General features: G+C 38.0%; 1 protein-coding gene across 1 annotated transcript; it reads left to right on the top strand.

Annotated features, from left to right (window-relative positions):
• Positions 1-820: 820 nt before the first annotated feature.
• On the top strand, positions 821-26,783 carry SAR1B (secretion associated Ras related GTPase 1B). Its single transcript, XM_070937293.1, has 7 exons — positions 821-1,080; positions 18,731-18,806; positions 20,605-20,724; positions 21,582-21,647; positions 23,860-23,963; positions 25,522-25,653; positions 26,131-26,783. The coding sequence occupies exons 2-7, from the start codon at positions 18,749-18,751 to the stop codon at positions 26,245-26,247; spliced, it is 597 nt and encodes a 198-aa protein (XP_070793394.1). The 5' UTR covers positions 821-1,080; positions 18,731-18,748; the 3' UTR covers positions 26,248-26,783.
• Positions 26,784-27,108: the final 325 nt, after the last annotated feature.

Here is a 27,108-nt window from a genome sequence, read left to right on the forward strand (position 1 = left end):
ATGTTCTACAGGTCAGACTTTTATTCAGAAGACAATGAAATTGGGACATAAGATTCCACATAAGATGCTTCTGTGAGCATGGCAAGATACAGTGGGTGAAAGCTTTACAGAGGGAGATGCAAACTTGAAATAAGGAAGAATTTCCTGGCTATGAGAGCTATTAAGAGATGGGATAGCCTTGAGTTGGGCTCCACGATTGCACGTTTTCAAATAAAGCTTGGAGAGATATTTATCTGGAATGGTCAGAAGATTCCTACTTTGGGTAGAAGTTTGGATTAGAAGACTTTTATAAATCTTATAGCGCAATCTACTTCAAAGAGTGCTTGTTATGGGGAAAGAAACAGGAGATGGAAGTGCAATGTCTGGTATAATAATACACTTTTAAGGTGCCACAATACACAGGTATTTTTGCCGCAAGCTATTTACTCTTCCCCATATAGATACTTAGACACTTCCATATGGAACATTTATTAAGCAATTGTGATCTACCTCTTCCCCATTTGATTTTTGTTGCTTACAGAATGGTAAAGGCAGAATAAGAGGATAGATAGATAGATAGATAGATAGATAGATAGATAGATAGACAGACAGACAGACAGACAGACAGACATGTTCATTGGCAGCGGTGTCTGGAAGTATCTTCTCTGTTTTACTGCGGTAGGTTACCTGCAGAATTCTCCTTATTTCCTTCCTAAGATCTACTTATCTAATGCCTTGGAAGGGCCATGGCAGTGAGCCCGCCTTAAATTCCAGATGGGCTTCCTGAAACTCTGCTGACAGGTTGGGTTGCGAGACTAACTGGTGCGTCCAGTCCTTTCCATTTCAACCATGAAGGGCAAGCCCCGGAGGCTGACCTACGGGAATCCACCATGAAGGGGAGGGGGAAGATCTCGATCTCCCGCGCGTGCCAGATCGCAAGCGTAAGCCGGGTGACCGGTTCGCCCACACGGCCCGGAAGGAAGGAAGGAGCCGTGGAGGGGCGGAGCGGAGGAGAAGCAGAACAGAGGAGAGGGGAGGCCTCCAGGCTGCTGTGTTGGTAGCTGTGGATGAAGGGTGCGAATCTCAGGCTCTGCATACAGGGTGAGTGGCTCTTCTCGGCTTGGCAGGAAACGGTTGGCATCGGGCTGGGCTGGGGAGGCTTCTGGATTTTCTCCCTTTCTCTTGATCCCCTTGATCTCGATCCTTCTCATCTGCCTTTCTGCTCTATTATCCTCTCCCCACCCCTCCCCAGTCTCCCTTTGACTTGCACGCATTCCTCGTCTTTCAAGGCTTCTTCTTGGCCTCTGCCTTTACTTGTGTCTCTTGTTTTCTTAGATTTGGTTGCCCTCTCGCCCCCCCCCCCCACCGGCCTCGTTCCTTGTATTTCACATTAGCCGAATTTTCCCACGTTGATTCCATAACTCCCCCCGCCCCCCACCATTACTTTATTTTGTGCTGTACAAGTCTGCATGTGTGTGAGAGTGCGAGTATCTAAGTGGGATACCGATGAGGGCCCCATTAATATTCGCTTTGTTTATAACCTTCCCTAAGCAAATGAGCACCCTACTATAGGAAGGAAGGCAGAGATTAAGTGAGCCGCCCTGTTGTCACAGAGTGAGTCAGTACAAAAAGAGATCAAAGGTGAAACTAGGTTGGAGATTTGACCTGTGTGCTGGCACATATCCATCTCTCATTACGAGTCACTATTATAGTACAGATTATGTGCTAAATGCTTGTCAGTTTCTGCCTGTTCTAGTTCATCTTACAAACAGCCAGTTGCGGTAGGCAGCGAGAATGCCCATTTAGAGGCAAAACTTCAAAATGATTTGCTCAAAGCCTTCATGGCACATATGCGAGAAGTTTGGAAGGTGGTGAAAGACAAGCTATCCAAACTGGCAATTGTATATTCAAATCCTCATTAAAAGCATAATTTAAAATGCCTGTTAGCAATTTTTTCTGGTTGATAATTATTAAGTAATAAAGTTAATACTCATGAGCTTCCGCTGCTATGAAGCAAACAACAGATACCCTTGAGAGGAACATGAGTTGTTTGAAAACTATAATTGCTTCCTGGCTTATGGAAGGCTAGTACAATGGAACTGGATTTTTCAAGCAGTTTGGGAGTACTATTTAGAAGAGCGAGTATACAATCGTTTATGTTTTCTTTCCCTAGACCCCATCAGCAAGTTAGATTTAATCTCTTAGTTTAGGAATAATACTGCTTTTGACTAAGTAATGATTGAAACCACTTAAACAATGAAGTTTGGTTATGATTTTGGCTTTTTCTGTCAAAAAAAGGAGGCATCTGAAATATACATTATAATTGAATTACATTTCTAAAACTGGGTACCTGGATGTAAAGCACATCAAATTGCAGTTACACAAAAAAGAGGAAAGCTCCAAATGTAAGACAACCTTGTATTCCCCTCAAAAAAAGGATTAGGTAGAAAAAAAGCTGTAAACACAGCTAAATTTGTATTCACAGCCCAGTTTTCCCTATTTGTCAACTAAGTTGCCAGTTCTCCCTCAAAACAATTCTGGAAACTCCCTCACCCACCCACCCCAAATATGTGCTTTGACATATATCTGCATTTATACACACATACCCACACAAGTCATTCTCTTACGTACAAATTCCTAACTACTTCTCACAGAGTAAAAGAAATTGTATTGGATCCAGTTACTCCCAACCATGCATATGCTGCTATTATGCTAGAAATGTATTAGCCCTATTTACTATGGATGGGGATAAGTAGAGAAGAAATCTCTAACATATTGAATTGGTTTTTCTTCTCTTTGCGAACAAGTTGATAGAGGTCTTAGTCCTGGACTGAGAACACAACAGACCTAGGCAACCTTCATGTACTAGGAATCATTGAATTTGGTGACTTTTGTTTCCAAGTTAATAAACTTTGGACTGTTTAACCTTGTACAGTCAACAGGTTAGCTCCACCTCTGTCACATTCCTCTTCAACCACAGAGGATCCTGATTTTCCAGAGTCTTCATTTATGAGGAGAGCCTTCATGGAAAGAAGAAGTTCTCCCTGTCAAACATCTTCTATTTCACGACTAGCATATCCTGCCTCCCTTACAATTACTGTGTACTTCTAAAAGCTTTTCCTTTTACATTCTCAGGGAATGTGAGATCACAAACAATTATTTGGGAAAACTTGCCTTCCTTTATATATCTAATAAGCCTATAGGCTGCTCAGATGAAAAGTATTTTATATTTTTTTAAAGAAACAAACCTATTGAATTGTTAACACATATGACTAAAATATTTTTCCAACACCAGCTGTTAGACTCAGGATAGACATTTCATGAAACAAGGCTTCTATTACTCATTTTGAAATGGTTATGGATATCCAAGATTGCCTAATACAGATTGTTTCTTCAGACCATGTTTCATCTCTCTGCAATCAAAATTTAGTTGACTCATCCCTTTGTAGGTATATCAGCAATGAATAAGTGTTGATATATTGGTAGATTGAGTATGAGTCTAGTAGTAATAGTAATTTCAGAAAAAAATAGAAGAATTGTGAGCTTACATGTGTAGCATAAAAAATGAAAAATATGTACAGCCTTTCAGTACAGGATGAAGCCAGAAGGCTAATTTTAAAAATATATCTATTAATTTAATAGTATGATATATGTGATATGTGGTGCTGAATATCTGTCATTTTGCAGATTTTTAGACAAGGGGACAATCATTTTTTCATTGTTTCATAAATAAACACCAGAAAAAGTATTGTTTTCATGCATATTTTGCATTGCGTCAACTCAAAACACTGAGTTTTATTCCTAATACTGCACGTCCAATTTTTACAACCTAAATTTGTTCTGTGATATTCCATTGCCACACTAAAGGAGGTTTTATAATCTCTTTAATGCCGCCCATCCACCTTATCTGTTATCTTCTCCTTCCTCAACCTTGCCAGACATAGTGGTCTTTTCTAGTCTATTATCTGCTTGCATCATATATTCAAAATATATGAGTTTCTGCTTGATGATCATCATCTTAGGAGAGTAATTCATCTTTGTTTGGTTTGGGCTTAATTGAGTGGTTCTTTTTGCAGGCCACAATATTTTTTGTATCCTTCCCCAGATCCATAACTCAGAGGCATTGCTTTTTTAATATAATTTATTAAAGTTTATAAGTAGACAGATAAAGGATTAATACAAATAAGAAACATAAAAACCAAACAGGAAAATGCAACAATGTAGAAAAAAGAAAAAAGATATATAAAAGATGATTTCCTCTCTCTCCACACAAGTATAAACCATTTCAGTAATTAACACCTTCTCTAATATTTCAATTTAAAAATCTCTTCCTATATGATTCCATATCAATAGTCAAATTATAGAAACTCCATTATTCAGTACTAATTAACAAAAGTCTATTAAGAGCTACCTGAAATACTAACATATATATTTTAACCTTAATCAAATAAATCCAATCTTTTATCCAATTTACTATTTTTTTAAGAAATAAAGCAAAAAAAAATCTCTCATAAATAGTTCTTTAATAGGTCAACAAGAAATCCCATTAAGAGCTACCAGAAACCATAACATGTGTATTTTACCCAGTTAAATTTTACTTTATAGTTCTTCTGTTTGCATTTTAATAACATATTTTTAATGCCATTGAATAATGTCCACAAGTTAATCTCTTATCATTTTATTTTTGTCTGTTTTCAGGAACAGCTTCAGTAGTTTAACTTGTCTCTTTTGTAAATCCAAGATAGGACAGCTTTCCAAAATCATTCTTCTAATTTATTAGGTGTAAGTTGCAGAGGCATCTGTGTACATTTTCTCTTTCTCGGTATCAAACTTTCATAACCATATATTAATCCTGAAAGAGCATTGCTTTGGTTATTCTGATATGATAATACTTACGTGGACTCTGATATACAGAATATGGACATCTTGTATCTTTTTAAATGTATACATTCTCTTTTAGAGATTTTGTAAATGATATAGATTAGATTATGGAAGACATTACTGTGTAAAACTTTTGTTAAATTATATGTTGGGCATCAAGTTTCATGTAGATCTCATAAACCTCAAGGATTTAATGAGGTATGAGTGGCAAATTGTAATTGTATCTTCTGTGCAAGATTAAATTCAAGTATATCAGGGTTAAATTCAAGTATATCAGTTCCAAAAGTTTAAATTAACGTTACTTTAAAAAAAATATTGCTATTACTGTGTTAAATTATTTTTAGTATCCTTAGTTCACTACTTCACAAAACAATTGCATCTTCTCCCCAAGGAGGTTTCTGATATCAACCATGAGAATGTTGAAATCATAATTTTTCAATTGTTACGATACAAATTATTCTGAAGTATAGATACATGAAGTTGAACCAAACAGACCATGCCAAAAAAGTTTCAGTTTTGGAAGTAGAGTAATGCAATTTAAATGAATGATTAGAAATAGGTATGCAGCTGTGTTAAAAGATCAGGGCAAAGATGACCCTCCTGAGATGACTAACAAAGGCAATGAAGCAATTGCAATATTGCTTCCAAGGTGTCCTTAGCCCTCTGATTGCTCAAACTGTTAGTGAATTCAAGCAAGGCTTAGATTACAACATGTGCACTAAAATTCCTGATCTGTTTCATCTTAAATTGATAGCACAGGCAAATATCCAAAATGACCGTGGAAAACAAACTGATACCACTGAATTCATTGGGATCCCACCACCTATCATTTTGGATGGATTAAAATGAAAGGCATACTCTTAATTGGACTGTTTGAATCTTGTCTTCCAGAAGGTTTTCTATAGATACAGCCAATAACTTTGTTCTGGGCCTAAGGCAGGGGTGAAATCCAGCAGGTTCTGACAGGTTCTGGAGAACCGGTAGCGGAAATTTTGAGCAGTTCGGAGAACCAGTAGCAGAAATTTTGAGTAGTTCAGAGAACCAGCAAATACTACCTCTGGCTGGCCCCAGAGTGGGGTGGGAATGGAGATTTTGCAGTATCCTTCCCCTGGAGTGGGGTGGGAATGGAGATTTTGCAGTATCCTTCCTCTGCCACACCCACCAAGCCACACCACACCTACCAAGCCACGCCCACAGAACCAGTAGTAAAAAAAATTTGGATTTCACCACTGGCCTAAGGCAAAACAAAGTTTGTGACTTGTAAAATCTTCCATATGCTTCTACATACAGAATTGGTGCATAATCAGTTTGGCTGTTTGGCATCTCTTCAGATTGTATAGACTGTTTTTTAGTTTGTTTAACATCTGTGTGCTGTAGTGAATAGGTGGAAGGGACCACATGCCGCATCCTTGTAGAACATTCTGCTACCGGAATTGAGAACTGCCTCCTTCCTTTTGGCCTTCGGGAAGGGTATTAAAACCTGGCTTTGTTGGTTGGCCTAGGGCCCTGAGGGGGGTGTTTATCACTGGAGGTGATGTAAGAAGATTACACCTCTGTCCCATCCAACTCTTAGCTCTCTTAGTTTCAGTTTCAGTACAGTTTTTAATAATATTTTAATCCGTGTAATGTTTATGTTTTGTTATTTTAATTACAATATTTTTTAAATTGTTTTATAGCTTGTAAGGCACCCAGAGTCACCTTGTGTAGGAGATGGGTGGCAAAATATGTAGTAAATAAAATAAATATAAATAAATCAGAACTTCAAATTCAGAATTTTGTAACTCTCGTCAACCTACCACCCAGAATTCTCAGAACAGATTATATATCAACCCACATTTTTTAAAATCAATACATTAATTCAAGATGAAATATAATCAATTCACAGGATGGTTTTTCAGTGAAATTAATCGAAGTAGATTGTAAATTGCTAAGAAAGATATCTGCAAGATCTGAAACCTTAGCTGATAGAAATCTATGAGATGACGTTAATAATATTTAGAAGGAATACTAATTTGCAAATAGTAAAAGATGAGGATACAGATATATGAGATCATAAAAATGCTTCCACTATATTTTCATCCTGAATTTAAATGGATTAACTTTGTATTCAAGTTTTGAAATATTAAATTTGTAAATTAAACTTAAATTACTGACCTTATTAGCTCCCTATACCAGTAAATGGCATAATGCAGCATGCTGTACCTTTTTCCCTAGAATGGATCCCTAAAATATAGATCCTATATTTTCTAGGATTTTTCATTATTGAAATATCTTCATGTAGTAATAAATTTTTAATTATAAAGCCTTCAAAAAGTTTGTCATGGAGATTCTCATACGTTTAGTTTTAGTGATGCACAGAGGCATGAAATATTCAAGGAATTTTATGAATGTTTTAATTGAAATTGTATTTTAGCTGTTGCTTTTTGCTGAACTACATTTATTTTCAAGATCTTGCTCAGTAATTCATTTCATTTGCCTAAGTTGGTTGTAAAATTCCATTCAACATGAATGGTGCTGCAGTATAGTCTTTCTTACTTTTCAATCCCAAATTTGAACCATTTATTACTATTGTTATCTTTCTATACTTTTGGAGATGCTATCTGTTATAAAAAGTATATACTGTATAGAAAACATTCTGAAAACCTTTATGAGAACATTAATAGGATCTGATGAGATTGCAATAGCATCATTTTTAGTATTTTGTATTATATACTATATAGACACAAGTTTATGAAATGCAAAATGTTACATAACATTAGTCATGAAATTTAATTAAGAATGAACCATGGGACGGCATAGTTTGTTTATTTATTTATTAAATTTCTGTACCACCCATCTCCCCTTCAAGGTGTTTCCAGTTCTGGCTAAGTGTGTTATATGAACCTAGCCATTGGTTTAGTTTGTTTGGTTATTTCAACAAACTAGTTTTAAAAAATCAGAGTTTAGTAAGCATGTGAATAATCTATCTATATACTTTAACACCCTGCTACTTGTATGTTATTTTCTTTAATTCTTTTGAAGTAAAAACCTGGCTAAAACCTGGACATTCTATTCAACAGGAGTAGAACGCAGCCTATATGGTAACTTGCATGGCATATTGCTGGTTGTGTTTGAGTTGTATTATATTATAAAATCAGAGATGTAACAATTTACAATTAAAAGAATTACTATTTGAATATTCATTTGTGAAGATGGAAATTTTTTATAACAAGTTGAAATATGTATGAATTTTGTAGTGGTACGTTTTCTCAGGAGAAATCAGCAATCAGAATCAGATATTGTTTTGCTAACAAGATGAAGAAATCTTTTTCTGCTTTACTTGTAAACAGAATTTACTGAAAAGACAACCAGTTGTCTTATAATAAAACACGGGCAATTCTTGGAAGTACTGAGATTAAGTTAAATCTAGATTAACTAAAGTTGATATGACTTTTGCAGTCACATAGTAGACTTTAAACTTTCATTTGCCAAGTTGTTTCTAGGTGATTGGTGGCCTGAAATGACAGAATTTCCAGGGTCAATGACTAAAGTGCAGTCAAGTTGTATATTAACTTGTCTGATAGTTTACTAAATCATAAACTATGGTTTGTTTTAAAAAAATTGTTAAAGAAGCAGCAAGGGTTGGGAACACAGAATACATTAAATCAAAACTAACCAAACAGTATTATCACTTAGCACAAACAGCTAATATGTCAATAAACGAAGCTATATTTTATTGGATTTTTTTTTCACTATTAAATACAGGAAGGCACATTTTGGAGTTCTCTGGAATTCTTAATCAGGCCAAGAAGCATAAAAACCAGCCTGATAAAATGTAGCAAATGATAAAATAGTAAATGTTATCTTTCCTTTATAATAGTATATATATTAAGATGTCCGCACATCAGTTCCAATAATCCAAGGATGGGACAGACTAGAGTTCACCATTCCTTTAATATATTGTATGAACCAGAGATTTCATCCTGCTGCTGACATGTATCAAACTCTTCATGCCTTCTTCACTCTAGCTTTATAATGACTGAAGTACATGTGAAAGATGCAGAATGAAACCTAATTTATTGATTTTAGTTATTTGCAACCTATATGTTCCGACCGAACACTGGTAAGGTCTCATATTAAGACCTACCTAGTGGCGATAAAAATGGCAAAGTTTAATTATTTTTCCGTTCTTATCGCATCTGCAGATAACCGCCCAGCCGCCCTGTTCAAGGTGACCCGCTCCCTGCTCCATCTGGGAGCGCGGGAGGACCCCTTGGAGGGCAGAGCTGAGGATTTTGTGCAGTATCTGCATGATAAAGTTGCTCAAATTCGGGAAGGCCTGGACTCTGACTGGGTAGATACAGGCGGGGTGACGGAGACAGGTCTTGAGAGCGTTATCTGGGAGGAGTTTGACCCAGTGACCCCTGAAGACGTGGACAGGATTCTGGGTAGACATAGCGCGGCCACTTATTTATTGGACCCGTGTCCCTCCTGGCTGGTGCTGGCTTCCCGGGAGATTACGCGATGCTGGCTCCAGGGGGTTCTTGATGCTTCTTTGAGAGAGGGCTACTTTCCCGCCGCCTTGAAAGAGGCGATGGTGAGGCCCCTCCTCAAGAAGCCCTCCCTGGACACGGCTGTTTTAGCAAATTATCGTCCAGTCTCCAACCTTCACTTTCTGGCGAAGGTTGTTGAGAGTGTGGTGGCACGACAGTTTCCCCAGTACCTGGATGAAGCGGTCTCTCTTGATCCATTCCAGTCGGGCTTCAGGCCTAGGCACAGCACGGAAACAGCATTGGTCGCATTGGTTGTTGATCTCTGGAGGGCTTGGGACAGGGCTGTTCCTCTGTCCTGGGCCTGTTAGATCTCTCAGGGGCTTTTGATACCATCGACCATGGTATCATGCTGTGCTGGTTGGAGGGGTTAGGGGTGGGGGGCACCGTGTTGCGGTAGTTCTCCTCGTTCCTCTCTGACCGGTCGCAGTTTGTGTTGGCAGGGGGCCAGAAGTCAACCCTGAGGCACCTTGTATGTGGGGTGCCACAGGGGTCAGTCCTCTTGCCCCTTCTGTTCAACATTTATGTGAAGCCGCTAGGTGAGATCATCCATGGTTTCGGGGTGAAGTACCATCAGTACGCTGATGACACTCAGCTGTACATCTCCACCCCGGACCACCCCAATGATGCCCTTGATGTGATGTTCTGGTGTCTGGAGGCCGTACGGATCTGGATGGGGAGAAACAGCTTCAAGCTCAACCCATCCAAGACCAAGTGGCTGTGGCTTCCGGCGTCCCGATATACTCAGGTGGTGCCATCTCTGACTATTGGGAGCGAGTCATTGGCCCCCACAGAGAGGGCTCGCAACTTGGGTGTCCTCCTGGATGCACAGCTGTCTTTAGAAGAGCATGTGACGGCCGTGGCCAGGGGGGCTTTTTCTCAGGTTTGCCTGATTCGCCAGTTGTGTCCCTTTCTGGATCAGGAGTCCTTACGCATGGTCACTCATGCCCTCATCACTTCTTGCCTGAACTACTGCAATGCTCTCTACATGGGGCTCCCCTTGAAGAGCACCCGGAGGCTCCAACTGGTCCAGAATGCGGCCGCGCAGGTGATTATGGGAGCGTCATGGCACTCCCATGTAACACCTTTCCTGCGTGAGCTGCACTGGCTCCCGGTGGTCCTCCGTGTGCGATTCAAGGTGTTGGTGACTACCTTTAGAGCGCTCCATGGCTTAGGGCTTGGATATTTACGGGACCGCCTTCTGCCACCAAGAGCCTCCCACCGGCCAGTACGCTCCCAAGAGAGGGGCTCCTCCGGGTGCCGTCGGCCAAACAATGCTGACTGGCGGCCCCCAGGGGGAGAGCTTTTTCTCTGGGAGCACAAGCACCAGCTTGTCCTCTGGAATGAGCTCCCTCCGGAGATACGGACGATTCCGGACTTATGTACTTTCCGTCGGGCCCTCAAAACCTTTTTATTTCATCAAGTCAGGCTGGCCTAATCTCTCCAATTGTGTATTTTAATTTGGATTTTTAATGGGGGATTTTAACTGTCGGGCCAAAATGTTTAATTTATTTTTAAATTCTTTTTAAATTTTGTATTTGATGTTTTTTACTTCTGGCTGTTCACCGCCCTGAGTCCTTCGGGAGAAGGGCGGTATATAAATTCAAATATTAAATTAAATTAAATTAAATATATATCCTGGCTTTTCTCCAGGAGTTCAAGATGGCATCCATAACAATTTGCCAGCTTTCCCCCATCCCATCAACCATAATCCTGTGAGATAATTTAGAATAAAAGAAAGTGATTACCTTAAAGTAATTCAGGGAGCTTCCATGGCTCAGGGGAAACGTACGTTTGACCATACTCCTTCGTTAACCCAGAAATGCTTGAATAATCAAAAAAGTTTTTAATTTTTATTGCAGTTCATTTATATTCACTGCAAATGTTGGGTATTCCTGGGGTGGTGTTTTTTTGTTGTTGTTGTTGTTGTTGTTGTTTTGCATGATTGTATATTTCTCCCATTCCTTTTGGTTAAGCTTTATCAATCCAAATAGTTTTTAAAAATAGACTCACTTCATCTTGCTTGTATATACAATAGTCCCTAATTACAAAATGACATTTGCGTTTTAATCCAGCCTTGTAAATAAGCTTAGAAAATTTACTAGCCTGTTTTGGGTTAACAGAAAAGAGGTAGTGAGTTTTCTCTTTCTTTCAGCAGCTTTCAGTATTAAGTGAGGGGAGGGGAGCCTGGGTTCTGGAGTGGCTACAACAGGGTAGGAACTTAGTTTTGCTGTTCTCTCTAAAGAGTTACTTGCCTGAGTGTAGTTCTTGCCACAGCAGCTCCCAGATGAAGGTTTAAACCTAAAGGGTCTTTGTATATTTACAACATTTCAAACTTCTTAATGTATATTTCTCCCATTGAACACATTTGTTCTTAGAATTGGTAAAAACTCATTTCACTTGCCACAACAGGGACGGGCAATCTTTTGTAATTGAATGATCATCATCAACACTATCATCCATCACTCTTCTTACAGTTTCCAGGGAAAGCCAAAATAGATGCTGTGGTGACAAATAATAACTCCAGAGCACTGGAATTGTCAACATCCCCCCTCTCTTTCATTGGAGAATGGAATTAAATCAGATTTTATGGAGGTTGGTGGAAAGGGGGGCTATGCCTTCTTATACCATAATACATCTATTTTATTTCATTCCCCGCTGAAAATAAGTGGGAAATCTTTTTTCATTAAGTTTCTTTTCTGCTAGACTTCGAGGAGATGATTTGGGGAGAGGGACTAGAAAAGGAATCAGAAGAACCACATGCCATTTTGCCTGTCTCTGTTCTATAGTATCTTTACATTAGCATGGTTTTTCCAATATAGTTTTAAAGAAAGAAGATGACTTTGGGGCTTAACCTAAAAGTTCTCTTTAATTGAATATGACTAGGTTTTAAGAAGTGGTTTTCACTTCTGAAACTTGAGTAGTTATTTTGCTTCATGCTCTCTGCACTGATTTGTATGTTACTTGAGAAGATAGATTTCCTAAGCCTCCTGTAAGCTTTTTCTGGATGGTATTTTGTTCAAGCAATAAATAAATCAGATGACGTGTATGTACTGCTGTGTTTGCTTGTTCTTGACCTTTGCTTTTCAGACTTGTAAGTGATAGCCCTTACATATGGTGTTGTGTAACCAAGAGTTCATGTGATAATTGTATTCCTTAATTTTATTCCTTCATCAGATATCTTCAACCAACCTAACCAACAACTTTGTCATCCAAAAGGTAGAGCAGGGAACTAGAAGAAAAGCTATACTAGACCTAATTCTTACTAATAGAGAAGAAGTGATAGAGGGAGGTGAAGTTGCCGTAACCTTGGGTCATACTGGAATTAAATATAATGCAAACACAAGCAATAGAACATAATCTAAGATGTGTCTTAAAGTTTAAAAGAACTGATTTTAATAAACTCATAGAAAGCCTAGGAAAGATTCCATGGATGAAAATCCTAAAGGGGAAAACAACTCAAAAAGCGTGGGAAACTCTGAAAAATGCGATCATAAAAACCCAGTCCAGCACAATACCACTGAAAAAGAAAAATTCAAGAAGAAATCAATATGATTGCACAAAGATCTTTCTGATAAACTGAAAGACAAAAAGGACAAGTACAAAAAATGGAAAGAGGGACACATAACTAAGGGAGAATATCAGCAAATAACTAGAACGGCAAAGATGAAGTCAGGAAAGCAAAGGCTCAGAATGAACAAAGACTTGCAACAAAAGTCAAAGATGATTTTTAAAAAGTTTCTTTCAATAACAAGAAAAAAGTAAAGAAAATAGTTGGTCCACTAATGAGAGAAGATGGCAAGTAACAGGTAGTAGGGAGAAAGCAGAGCTGCTTAACTCATTGTTTGCATCAGTCTTCATGCAAAAAGAAACTATAGCACATCCTACCAAAAACCTATTGTAAAAGACAGACTAGAAATAAAAATTAAAATAAGTAATAAAATAATAAGAGAACACCAATCTGATCTTGATGAATATAAATCACCAGGACTTAACAGATTACACCCCAGAGTTCTGAAGGAACTGGCAGATGTTATCTCAGAACCATTGTACCATATCTTTCAAAAATCTTGGCGCACTGGGGAAATACTTGAGGATTGGAAAAGATCTGATGTGGTTCCCATCGTCAAAAAAGCAGGGGGGGGGGGAACAGACTCAGGAAATTACAAACCAATCAGCCTAATATCAATACCTGGGAAGATCCTGGAAAAGATAATAAAAAAAACCCAGATCTCTGAATATCTAAAAACAAAGATATAACCTGTAGCTAGTATGGGTTTGTTAAAAATAGATCATGCCAAACCAATTTTACTTCATTCTTTGATAAAGTGACCAAATTAGTAGACCAGCAAAATGCTGTGGACATAGTATACTTAGAGTTCAGTAAGGCATTTAATAAAGTAGACCACAACGTACTTCTTGCTAAACTAGAAAAATGTGAATTAGACAATATCACCACTAGGTGGATTTGTAGCTGGCTGACAAACTGTATTCAACAAGTAGTCACAAAGGTGCTTTTTCAAGAGGCAACTGGACTTACCAGAAAGTCCAGTTGCCTCTTGGAAAAGCACCTTTGGTAAAAACCATGACCTGGGTGACTAAGAATCTCCATAGACATTCAACAAGTAGTCCTTAATGGTACTACATCTACATGGAGGGAAATAAACAGTTGGGTACCACAAGGTTCCATTTTAGGCCCAGTACTCTTCAATATCTTTATAAATAATTTAGATGAGGGAATAGAATAGAATATTTTTTTTTTATTGGCCAAGTGGGATTGGACACACAAGGAATTTGTCTTGGTGCTGGGTGAAATCATCCGTGGTTTTGGGGTGAGAGTCCATCAGTACGCTGATGACACTCAGCTGTACATCTCCACCCCAGATCACCCCAATGATGCCCTTGATGTGATGTCTCACTGCCTGGAGGCCGTGTGGGTCTAGATGGGGAGAAATAGGATCAGACTCAACCCTTCCAAGACCGAGTGGCTGTGGCTTCTGGCGTCCTGATATAGTCAGCTGGTGCCATCGCTGACTATTGGGGGTGAATCGCTGCCCCCCACAGAGAGGGCTCACAATCTGGGTGTCCTCCTGGACGCACGGCTGTCTTTTGAAGAGCATATGACGGCCGTGGCCAGGGGGGCTTTTTATAAGGTTCACCTGATTCGCCAGTTGCAGCCCTTTCTGGACCAGGACGCCTTGCACACGGTCACTCATGCCCTTGTCACCTCCTGGCTGGACTATTATAATGCTCTCTACATGGGGCTCCCCTTGAAGAGCACTTGGAGGCTCCAACTGGTCCAGAATGCAGCCGCGCGGGTGGTTATGGGCACAACCCGTTGTGCCCACGTGACACCCCTCCTGCGCGAGCTGCACTGGCTCCCAGTGGTCTTCCGGGTGCGATTCAAGGTGTTGGTTACCACCTTTAAAGCGCTCCATGGCATAGGATCCGGGTACCTTTGAGACCGACTTCTGCCACCAGTAGCCTCCCACCGGCCAGTTATGTCGGCTGGCGACACCCAGGGGGAGGGCCTTCTCTGTGGGAGCCCCAGCCCTGTGGAATGAACTGCCCCCGGAAGTGCGTAAGATCTCCGACCTCCGGGTATTTCGCTATGCCCTAAAGACCCTGCTGTTCCGCCAGGTCGGGCTATCAATGTAATGATTTTAAATTGGATGTTTTAAATTTTGGGGGGGGTTTTAATATTGAGCCGAAATTATTTAATAATTTTAAATTATTTTAATTGTTGTTTGTCTTTGTGCTTTTAATAGGCTGTACACTGCCCTGAGTCCTTCGGGAGAAGGGTGGTATAGAAATAAAATTATTATTATTATTATTATTATTATTATTATTATTATTATTATTATTATTATTATTATTATTATTATTATTATTATTATTTGCTTTCAGTGTACATAAAAGAAAAGATACATTCACCAAGAATCATAAGGTACAACACTTAATGATAGTCATAGGGTACAAATGATACAAGCAAAAAATTACAGTCATACAGTCATAAGTGGAAGGAGATGGGTGGTGGGAATGATGAGAAGATTAATAGTAGTGCAGATTTAGTAACTAGTTTGACAGTGTTGAGGGAATTATTTGTTTAGCAGAGTGATGGCATTCGGGAAAAAACTGTTCTTGTGTCTAGTTGTTTTGGGGTGCAGTGCTCTATAGCGTCATTTTGAGGGTATGTCCAGGATGTGAGGGGTCTGTAAATATTTTCACAGCCCTCTTTTTGACTCATGCAGTATACAGGTCCTCAATGGAAGGCAGGTTGGTAGCAATTGTTTTTTCTGCAGTTCTAATTATCCCCTGAAGTCTGTGTCTGTCTTGTTGGGTTGCAGAGCCAAACCAGACAGTTCTAGAGGTGCAGATGACAGACTCAATAATTCCACTGTAGAACTGTATCAGCAGCTCCTTGGGCAGTTTGAGCTTTCTGAGTTGGCGCAGAAAGAACATTCTTTGTTGTACTTTTTTGATGACGTTTTTGACGTGAGCTGTCCATTATCTTGTGATATGGTAGAATCTAGAAATTTGAAGGTCTCTATTGTTGATACTGTGTTGTCTAGTATTGTGAAAGGTGGAAGTACTGAACACACTCAAAACCGTAGAAATGATGGTAGACATTAAGAGAAACCTAATGTCTACCATCATTTCTACGGTTTTGAGTGTGTTCAATTCCAGATTGTTCCAATCACACCACGAGGCTAGTTGTTCAACCTCCCGTCTGTATGCGGATTCATCATTGTCTCAAATGAGACTGATCACTGTTGTAGAAGGGGAACTCATCAAATTTGCAGGTGACATTAAGCTGGCAGGAATAGCCAACACCCCAGAAGACAAGCTCAGGATCCAAAAAGATCTTGACAGACTTGAACAATGGGCTCTATCCAACAAAATAAATTTTAATGTGGAGAAAAGCAAAGTTTTACATTTAGGCGGGAAAAGTCAAAGGCATAAGTACAGATTAGGTGAGACCTGGCTCAAAAACAGTAACTGTGAGAGGGACCATGGAGTACTAGTTGATGACCACTTGAATATGAGCCAGCAGTGTGCGGCAGTAGCCAAAAAAGCTAATCCTGGGTTGTATAAACAGAGGCATAGAATCAAAGTTACGTGAAGTATTAGTACCACTTTATAAACCTTATTTCCTATACCATGCATAATTTTATACCTTTCTATCGTGTTAACTCTCTTTGCTTCAAATGAAAAAGCCCTAGATGCTACAGGTAGTCCTCGATTTGCAACACAACTGAGCTGAAAATTTCTCTTGCTAAGTGAGACAGCTGTTAAGTGAGTGTTGCCCCATTTTATGACCTTTCTTGCCACAATTCTTAAGTAAATCACAGCAGTTGTAACTGCTGGAACACAGCTGTTAAGTGAATCTGGCTCCCCCTTTGACTTTGCTTGTCAGGAGGTTGCAAAAAAGTGATCACATAACACCAGGACATTGCAACTGTCGTAAATAAATGCCAGCTGCCAATTGTCCAAATTTTCATCATGTGACCATGGAGATGCTGCAATGATTGAAAGTGTAAAAACTGATCATAAGTCACTTTTTTCGTTGACTTTGTAACTTTGAGCAATCACTAAATTTTGTAAATTATACAGGACTGTCTGTATTATTTTTGTCTCATAGAATTGTCTTGACCATTTTAAACCACTGGCATCTCCTTGACCTTCCTTAAAGTAGTTTAATCTAAAGTTGGACCAGAAACTGTTCTGTCACTGAGGAGACTAGGGGAAAAAAAAACTGATCAAGGGCCATCTACAGTAGGTGTTTGGTCAAGCAGATAGATTTTCCTGTTGTAACCTGATTCTGAGCAGATTACAGTACATTTTATCTAGAAGGAAGCAGATTTTATCTTAATTGGTGGCAGAACAGCATTGGATTTAGCTCTGAAGAGCCTTCAGGTGCAAACCTTTGAATCACTTTTTCCCCCAGAAATTTTTAGTTTATTCAAAGAAGGTTAAAATACAAAACATCAAAATATTTAAAAAAGGATAAAAAAATAAAAAACACAACAAAGACATTAAAAAGTAAAACTGTCTTTAAAAAAAGAAAAAAGACTAATTTATACACATATTCTTTTTCTTTTTTAAAAAGACACCTTTGAATCTGCTTCAACAGATACAACAATGATGGTAATAAACTAATCTACCCCCCAGCAACTCAGTTTGATAGTGACACCTCAGTTGGCATTTACAAAAATAATTGCCTTTAAAACTCGATGCACACACATTCTGATTTTCTCCTCTTTGCTTTGTGATGAATCTTGTGCTGTTGTTTGTATGTGTGTCTTGGCAGTGTTCTGTGTTCTAGAAAGAAAAGAGACTGCTATGATTCTGTGCTTAGGCTTCATAATCCATCCGATAATTTATATGAAATTTGTCCAATCTGAATATACATATAGGAAAATGGCAATAGTCATTGGCCAGTAAATAAGAATCATTGTGTACTGTAGAAAATAACTTTAACAGATAAATCTCCTAAGTAATATTTATGGTTCTAGTTGCTTAAAGAAAATGCTATGTCCTTACTTTGTGTAAAATGACAGGTTTAAAATATTAAGGTAATAATATAATAAATTAATATTATAATAACATTATAATAAATTTTCAACAAATGTATTTTTAGTAAGTTGTAGCTTTTCACTTAAAACTTCAATGTATCTAGTGCATTTTTTGCCCACTGCTTCAAAATCATTTTTAAAACTCTGCTGTTTTGGATTAAAATAAGCTTTTTATTAGTTACTTTTTTGAGATCCGTCAGAAAAGGACAATGCTATAGCTTAGGAGTCATAAAGAGTCAAGCAATCATATTTGTCAGCCACTTCCTGTGCAGTTGAAGAAAAATATTATTTGAACTGCAGATGCCTTTAGGCAGGACCTCATAATGCTGTTGTGGTTAAGTCTATTCATTCTCTGTGAATTTATAGTTACATAAACTGACAGAAAATGAATAGATATACAGTTTATAGACGTGATGCTATTCTGTGCATCTGAATTGGTGACTCCTCTTCTCCACCCAAGGCCACTTGGCAGAAATCTAGGCAGTGAGTCTTCCATTGGAGAAAGCTGTTGGGGAAATACCAACAGGAAGACTGAGCTGTATTTTTCTTTGGAATGTGGCCTTTCTTTTAGCATAAAAATACTTCCCTCTTGAGTGCAGTACTTAAGATTTTAATCAGTTCACATTTTAGTAGTTTCACAACAACAAAACAGTTAAAGTAGATTCACCCCCTAGATACAGCTTACCCTTTCTTCCTTTTCCCATGTGCTGTTTCAGTAAATTTTAAATGCCTTCCATACCTGTGATTACTCTTCTTTTCTTTCAGATCCAATAAGATTTTGAAATGTCCTTTATATTTGACTGGATTTACAGTGGCTTCAGTAGTGTACTGCAATTTTTAGGTAAGATATCCACAGTTCCATGCCAATGTTCTAATTTACATTCATGGATGGTTCTTTCTGATTTTTTTTACACAGTGCTGGTTAAACAACTTCATTTAAGTTGATGCAGATTGACTGATCTTTCTTGTTTATTGATTTAGACATGCTAAAGGATACACGAACGAAACACTTGCAATTAAAATACACGAAAAACAAAGCTAATAGTTTGAGCTATTTGCAAAGTTACTTTTAATCTATACAGTATTTGGCAATTTGGCTTTTGAGTCTATCACAAAGAACACAATGTGACCTTCACTTTATTTTAGCACAGAAAACCCCAACCTCTTCCATTATTAATCTTGATCTATACTCGCCAACAGTCCATCATGTTAGTCCCCATTGCTGGTTTAATTTTTCTTTACATTTTGATGTGGCATGGCAGCTACTTTTTCCAAAGTATCTTCTCCCTTTTACCCCCGTATTCAGATTGTTGGGTTCATTAGTACATAAGCCTGCTCCTGACGATTGCAATGAAGTGAGTCACAAACATACAAAACTGTTACAGTATCATGAGGGATATTATTCCCTACCTTTGCTTTGTGAGTAACAAGGTGCTGGTAAACTGATTGAGGCAGGAGTTCTCAAATGGTGAGTTGTGACCAAATTAAAGGGAGTTGGCCATTTTTTTTTAAAAAAATGTGACCAGGTTTGCAGAGGCACAGCTTGAGTGTTGTCAAAACTCACTCTGGTCTTTGGTCCGTGCTTGCCTGTGTAAGCTTGCAAAGTTTGAGAACCCGGTGATACACAAGTACATAAAAGCAATATCTCAAACTTTACCCCAATGAAATAATTTTATTTATGGGGCAGGGGTGTATCAATTCGCTTATCATTTTTAAGGCCTAATGCATGATTTGACTTGGTTAACAGTGGAGTCCTTGGATTAAAGAGTGGGGTGATGGAGAAAGACAAAAATATATCTGATAGATAATGTGAGATGAAGTAGCCTGGCAGCCAATAAATCTGGCAGTGCCTTTCAGAGACTTGTGCAGTGAGTCTAACCATCACATGAGTAGCTAGCAAGTAGCTACTTGCTTGCATGATGGTCAGACTCACTGCATGAGTCTCTGGAAGGCACTGCCAGATAAACTGGTTTTATCTTTCAGTGTCCACATTTGAGGATCAAAAAAAAGTTAATACGACAGTTGTGGCAGGGCAATCAATGTCTTGCCCTTTTACTGATGTGTGGCTATTGTACACATGTACACAAGATGGAGCTTCAATCAATCACATCAAAGAGACTTTCTTGACAGATTTCTCTGCCCAGACATTGCTGTTCTGTACTCCCAAAAACCCTTAAACCAGAGATAACAGTAGAATCCTCAGAAAACTAAAATGTTACATTTTCATTCTTACTTCACAGAATCATTGAATAGTGACTGGCTATTCTTTTAAGGCTTATTTTCAAATCTCTGTATGGTTGGCTCAAGCATTCTGGGAGTTGAAGTCCACAAATCATAAAAGGGCCATCGTTCCCCACCCCTGATTTAAATAATCAGCATGAACTAGAAGAAACATGGTTGGCGTTTTGGTTTCAGCTTTCACCTATCATGTTTTAAGCAGTATCTTCCAGAGCAGTGCCTAGATATTTGCTTTTAAATTCTAAGAGTATATGGTGCTATACAGAATGCCTAGGTTTCGTCAAGAGGGACGCGGTGGCTCAGTGGCATATGTGCAAGGGGAACCTTAGGTTTCTTATGTCATTCTGGTGTGAGCTGAGAAAATTAATTCATGTTTACCGAACAGTCTCATTCTTTTTCAGGATTATACAAGAAAACAGGTAAACTAGTATTCCTTGGATTGGATAATGCTGGAAAAACTACTCTCTTGCACATGCTTAAAGATGACAGACTGGGACAACATGTCCCCACGTTACATCCCAGTAAGTCAATGTTTCTGTTTTAGTTTTGATGTATACTTAGCACTGCTTCAAAGCTGATGTATGTTATGTTAATTTTTATGCCACCAAAAAGCTTATGGGGCAGGGTATGAATTAAAATGGGTGGTGTTAGTTTCCAAAATTCTTGGTTGAGGAGGCACTTAGAGGATGCACCGACTCTATCTGAAAGTAAAACTTAGATGTTAAAGAGTAAAATCAAGTTATGTATTCTCTGTCAATCTTTGAAACATCTTTAAGCTGTAAGGGGACTATATTTTCATATGGTCTAGATTCAGTAACATATTAAAGAGTTAAACTTTCATTTTCCTTCCTTCCTTCCTTCCTTCCTTCCTTCCTTCCTTCCTTCCTTCCGTCCCTCCCACCCTCCCTTCTTCCTTTTCTTTCTTTCTTTCTTTCTTTCTTTCTTTCTTTCTTTCTTTCTTTCTTTCTTTCTTTCTTTCTTTCTCTCTCTCTCTCTTTTCACTGCTGATAATAAAATTATTTTCATTGATGACAATTTCAAATACAAATACAAATATTAAGTGTGAAAGAAATCAAATAGTTGGAGGTTTATTAAATGTTTGCCATCCTTATATAAGCACTCAAAAATATCTTACAACAGTAAAAATGAACTGTACAAATGTACAAACTGTAAATATATTACAGTCAAAATTAGTCAAATATTAAAAACTTGATGAAGGAGTTGGAACAGTTTTTTGTTTTTTTTTTCAATTTGACCTGATTTGGCTCTGTAATGACATAGGCATTAACCAAGCCAGTACTTAGCTGCTTTCAGAAATTCAAGGGGAAGATTTACTGAAAGACACTTCTTTTTTTAAAAAAAAATCATGTTTCTATAGCTTCTGAAGAGCTGACAATTGCTGGTATGACGTTTACAACTTTTGATCTAGGAGGACATGCTCAAGGTAAGAGAAGCAAACAGGTAGAATCCTCACAGAGGTATCTAAATGATGTTAGTTTAATCTTTGTTTGCTGTATTTCAAGGTGATCATACTACAACTTTTTTTCCAGTTCTGAAAATCTTTTTAATATTGTATTTGATTTTAAATTTGTTGTGTAGACATTGTTCTGATGCTTTTTTCTCATAATAAATGCACATATTAAGCATAAGCCTTTGTATCCTTTCTATGGGTGAAGTCAACTTAAATGTTGTATCAATGCACCTTCGTTGTTCTAACACTTTCCAGTCAAATTTCAACAATTCATTTTTATTTCTAATAATAATAGAAAGTACGATTATGATTGTTTTATGATTTTAATAGGATAAAATTATGCCCATCTTTGGTTTTTATTACATTTGAAATAAGACAAATTATTATAGGATTTGCTCTGCTGTTGAATATTAGAGTACCAGTAACTTAGTCGTCTTGTCATTTTTGCTTTGTATTTATATATTTATCAGCTTCGACTTTGGCTATCTAGTGGTCTCAAAATGGTGCTTTCTAGAGTATATGAAATATTGCTCCTGAAAGGGTGCACTATTTAACTTTTTTATAAGATGTATTAGTAATACAGATAGTCCTCGACTTACAACAGTTCATTTAGTGACCGTTCAAAGTTACAACGACACTGAAAATGTGACTTAGGACTGTTTTTCACAGTTATGACCTTTGCAGTGTCTCCATGATCATGTGATCAAAATTCAGATGCTTTTTATTTTTACTTTTTTTATTTTTTTATTATTATTATTTATTTATATACCGCCCTATTCCCGAAGGACTCAGGGCGGTGAACAGCCAAAAAGATAAAACACACAAACTACAAAATTTAAAAGACAATATAAAACCCATTAAATAATTTGGCCCAAAACAAATTAAAACACCCCTAATGTTTTAAAACAAATTTACAATTTACAATTAAAAGGGAAGTTAGGCTAGGCCAGCCTGTTGAAATAAAAAGGTCTTGAGGGCATGGCGGAAGGTGCGTAAATCCGGGATCCTCCGTCTCTCCAGGGGGAGCTCATTCCAGATGGCAGGGGACCCCACAGAGAAGGCTCTCCCCCTGGAGGCCGCCAGTCAACACTGTTTGGCCGACGGCACCCTGAGGAGCCCCTCTCTATGTGAGCATACTGGCCGGTGAGAGGCTACTGGTGGCAGAAGGCCGGTGAAAGGCTACAGGTGGCAGAAGGCAGTCCCGTAAGTACCCAGGTCCTAAGCCATGACAACTGGTTCATATATATGATAGTTGATGTGTCCCAAGCTCATATTATCATCTTTTGCGGCCTTCTGGCAAGCAAAGTTAATGGGGAAGCCAGATTCACTTAACAGCCGGGTTACTAATTTATCAACTGCACTAATTCACTTAACAACTGTGGCAAGAAAGGGGCAAAGCTCCCTTAACAAATGTCTCACTTAACAACAGACATTTTGGGCTCAATTGTGGTTGTAAGTTGAGGACTATCTGTAGTTATAGGACATTTTTTTAAAAAAAGATCCATTTCAAAATATAGTAATTTTTTCAAACGCTCTTAATATCACATGGTAATTCAACAATAAATCCACAAGAAACTGTATTTCTCAATATAAATGATATGGTTTTCAGTTTTAAACCCAGCGCAAAAAAAGAAAATTGCTTTCAAAAATCTTTTCACAGATAGATCCAAATGCCCTTTTAAAAAGTTTATCCAACCGAATGAAATGCTAATGCCAGTACTGCTTGACTTACATTCATTTGTATAACCACTGTTCAAAGTTACAACATTGAAAATGACATACAACTGATCCTCGCACTTATGACCATCACCACATCTCTATGGTTGCAGGATCAACATTTGAGCGCTTGACAACTGGCATGTATTTACAATGGCCTCAGTCCCAGGGTGATGTGATTGCCAGTTGTAAACTTCCCAGCTGGCTTCCAACAAGTAAAGTCAATGGGAGAAGTCAGTTTTACTTAACAGCCGCATGAGTCATTTAATAAGTACAGTTATTTGTTTAACAATTGTGGCAGAAAATATTGTAAAATCTAACTCGTTTAACAACCAAGTTGCTTAGCAATGAAAATTCTAAGTCCCAATTATGGTCATAGGTCAAGGACTACCTGTACCATCTATGAATAAAGTAAGAAGAGTCGCAAGCAATTTCCTGTTGCAGTCTCTTTATAACTCTCTTTTATTAGCTCGCAGGGTTTGGAAAAACTATCTGCCTGCCATCAACGGCATTGTCTTTCTAGTGGACTGTGCGGATCATGAAAGATTGGCTGAAGCTAAGCAAGAACTTGATGTGAGTTAACTGAGTTTATATATATTTGGCACTTGCTAAAATCCAGATGAAAAGCCCAACATTGCGATGACTGCGGGGAAGGCAACAAAACTTTTATGATTAAACATTTGTGTGGATCTGTTGTGTCATTGCGGGAAAGACCAGTTACTATTATCATGTACTTTTCCTTAAATCTGGGTTAGTAAAGTCAGATCTATCAAAAGTCACAAGCCAGGAGGTCCACAATTTGCCAATCAGAATTGTGTCCTTAGGTAGTTTGCTTCTCCCTATCAAAGAATGTATTTGATCAACAGAAGATGTTCAAGGACCATAATGTATATTCTATATCTAGGTTCTAGTGCAGTGGGTCCATGGAAATGTTTTACCACGGACCGGAGGGGACATGGTTTTGCGTGATGCCTGCATTTTGCGAATGGTGCTTTGCTTCTTTGCGTGGCCTGGTTGCTGGCATGCTGTGAACTGGTGCCGGTCCATGACCAGGGGTTGGGGACCCCTATTCTAGAGGAAGCTTCACCATGTTTCTTACATCATAGTATTACTGGAAAGTAATATGCAGTGCGAGATCAATTTTTCATCTCTTTGCAAGCCATTGTAGGAAATATCAAAGAGCATTATATTTTTCATAACATAAATAAATAGACTTTAAAAGAAATTATTTTCATTAAAATGAAATGAATATTTCTGGAAAATAAATATTAGCAACAGTTCATCCCAATCCCCAAATCTTAATTGTGATTGCTAACTAGTCACCCTCTCATAATTTTAATATAGCTGCCACTTGTTATCATATACAAGTCATTATGTTATAATCTGAATGAAGTTAAAATGATAAAGATCACACAACCATATCAAATGAATTAGTGAACCTTCAACACTTCCATCTTAGAAAATCTGATGTCCAATATTGTCCATCCTTTCAAATAGTTTGGGGGGGGGATGTCCAATGTACCCTGAATACAATATTTGATGAATAAACTTTAATTTTAGCTTGGTTAATACAATTCTAACATTTTAAGATAGGAATCCATTGATAGGCCTTTATTATATATCATATTTGATCTTTATTTAATGTTATGAAGTAGAATCACATGGAAGAAAGCAGGGGTGGAATCAGCAGGTTCTGACAGGTTCTGGAGAACAGGTAGCCGAAATTTTGAGCAGTTCGGAGAACCGGCAAATACCACCTCTGGCTGGCCCAAGAGTGAGGTGGGGATGGAGGTGTTACAGTATCCTTCCCCCAGGAGTGGGGAGGGAATGGAGATTTTGCAGTATCCTTCCCCTGCCACACCCACCAAGCTCCACCACGCCTACCAAGCCACACCCACTGAATCGGTAGGAAAAAAAATGGATTTCACTACTGGAAGAAAGGTATTTTGTATACAGGGTATCTGACTCTTCCTTCTTATTTTAATGTTCAAGAGATCTGGCAGTTAGTTAGTATACATACTTTTCAGTACCATTTCAGAAGGTCTTCAGAAGTTTCTCCTTGTATTTGATGTCCTTCTATTTTGTACTGGTTGTATGAAACCTAAAATATTATACATTTCTTCCTTCTTAGGCATTAATGACAGATGAAACTATTGCTAACGTGCCTATCCTAATTCTTGGCAACAAGATTGACAGACCAGAAGCCATCAGTGAAGAGAGGTTACGAGAAATGTTTGGTTTATACGGCCAGACAACAGGAAAGGTATGTGCCTTTTTCCATAACACTAAACTCTGGGATTCAGTGTGTTAGCCATATTTCTTTCCTCTGAACTCTGCTTTACTTCTAGTTTGTCCAAAATTCTGTAATAATTCCATATTTCTGCAGAGTTTAATAATATTTCAGGAATCCAGTTGTAACAAGTTTGTTGGATTTTTTTTCTAATTCATTATCTAATTGTGTCATTTACAATAAAAGTAAATTTATCCTTTTTCCCCCCTTGTAAAACTACGTATTGCCTACCTAGAAAGTTAAGCCAAACTATTTCTGTCCAGGAATAGTATACATAGAATATAGAATGTTCTTTAGTGGCCAAGTGTGGTTGGACAATAGATTAAAAAAAGCTACAAGAGTTAAAGGTGGTCAGCACTATCAAATAGTGCTGTTGGGCATTGTCTTCCTGTAAAGAAATCTCCATCAAGAATTCATGACTGAATCTGCACCCTCTTTTTTTATCTCCAGGGGAATGTCTCAGTGAAGGAATTGAACACTCGGCCCTTAGAAGTTTTCATGTGCAGTGTGTTGAAGAGACAAGGTTATGGGGAAGGATTTCGCTGGATGGCACAATACATTGATTAATGCCAAATTCACATTACTACACACTATCCAAACCTGTTCATGTTCTGATCAATTAGTGTACATAACTTGAACTTAATAGATTTTGGTTACAAAAGCGTATTTTTTTTATTGTATCAATTGTGTTAAATTTTAAGCGTAAAGACTGAAAACAGATTTTAAGCAAGTTTGTCAATTTGGATCTTGTAACATTAGTCTCTAGGCCTATCAAGCCACCTTCTTTTTGGATTAACTTATATGTTGTCTGCAGTTCTCACCCATTTTTGTTTTTAGCTTTCCCACACAGTATGTTTTTTGAATGCACTTTTTAACAGCTCAACCCTACAGACTTGTTGGTCCTATTTAATGCTCATCATGTTAAATTTTTAAGTATTTTTTTCAGAACCAATTTTATAAATGTAAAGTGAATAACGACTCCTCAACGGATAGTAATGAATAAGCTTTATGAATAATTGCATGATGCCTTACAGTTTTCAATAATATACTTTCTTATGCAACGTCATGCAATAAAACTAAATCCCATTTCGTGACATCTTTAATGGGGACATGTTTCATTTTAATGTGTTTTAACCTAGTAAATATGTTTTCAAATGTGAATCTGTGGGGTAGTTTTCTAAAATGCAGTATAATTTCCATGTATGGTAGACTTTTTATATTATTTATTTGATCACCTTTACGCTGGGAATGAATCACACTAACGTTATCCATGCTTGTGGATGTAAATGTTCGGTCATTGTTTTTTACATTGTACAGAAAGGAGCACTACTGTATGGTCTCGTTGTGTAGTGCATCATGTAGTGCTAGTGGGTGCCTGAGTGCAGCTTTTAAGAAAACCATTGGGTTGGTACTGCAAATACACAATTA

This window comes from Pituophis catenifer, unplaced genomic scaffold (genome assembly GCF_029215685.1).
Source record: "Pituophis catenifer annectens isolate HBS135680 unplaced genomic scaffold, rPitCat1.0.hap2 SCAF_2, whole genome shotgun sequence".
Classification (NCBI taxonomy): Eukaryota; Metazoa; Chordata; class Lepidosauria; order Squamata; family Colubridae; genus Pituophis; species Pituophis catenifer.

Bases quoted from the DNA above. Each gene is read 5' to 3' on its own strand.
- SAR1B (XM_070937293.1), top strand. From the start codon at position 18,749: ATGTCCTTTATATTTGACTGGATTTACAGTGGCTTCAGTAGTGTACTG. The intron at 18,807-20,604 runs GTAAGATATCCA...ATTCTTTTTCAG, and splicing joins TAGTGTACTGCAATTTTTAG to GATTATACAAGAAAACAGGT. The intron at 21,648-23,859 runs GTAAGAGAAGCA...CTCTTTTATTAG, and splicing joins TCTAGGAGGACATGCTCAAG to CTCGCAGGGTTTGGAAAAAC.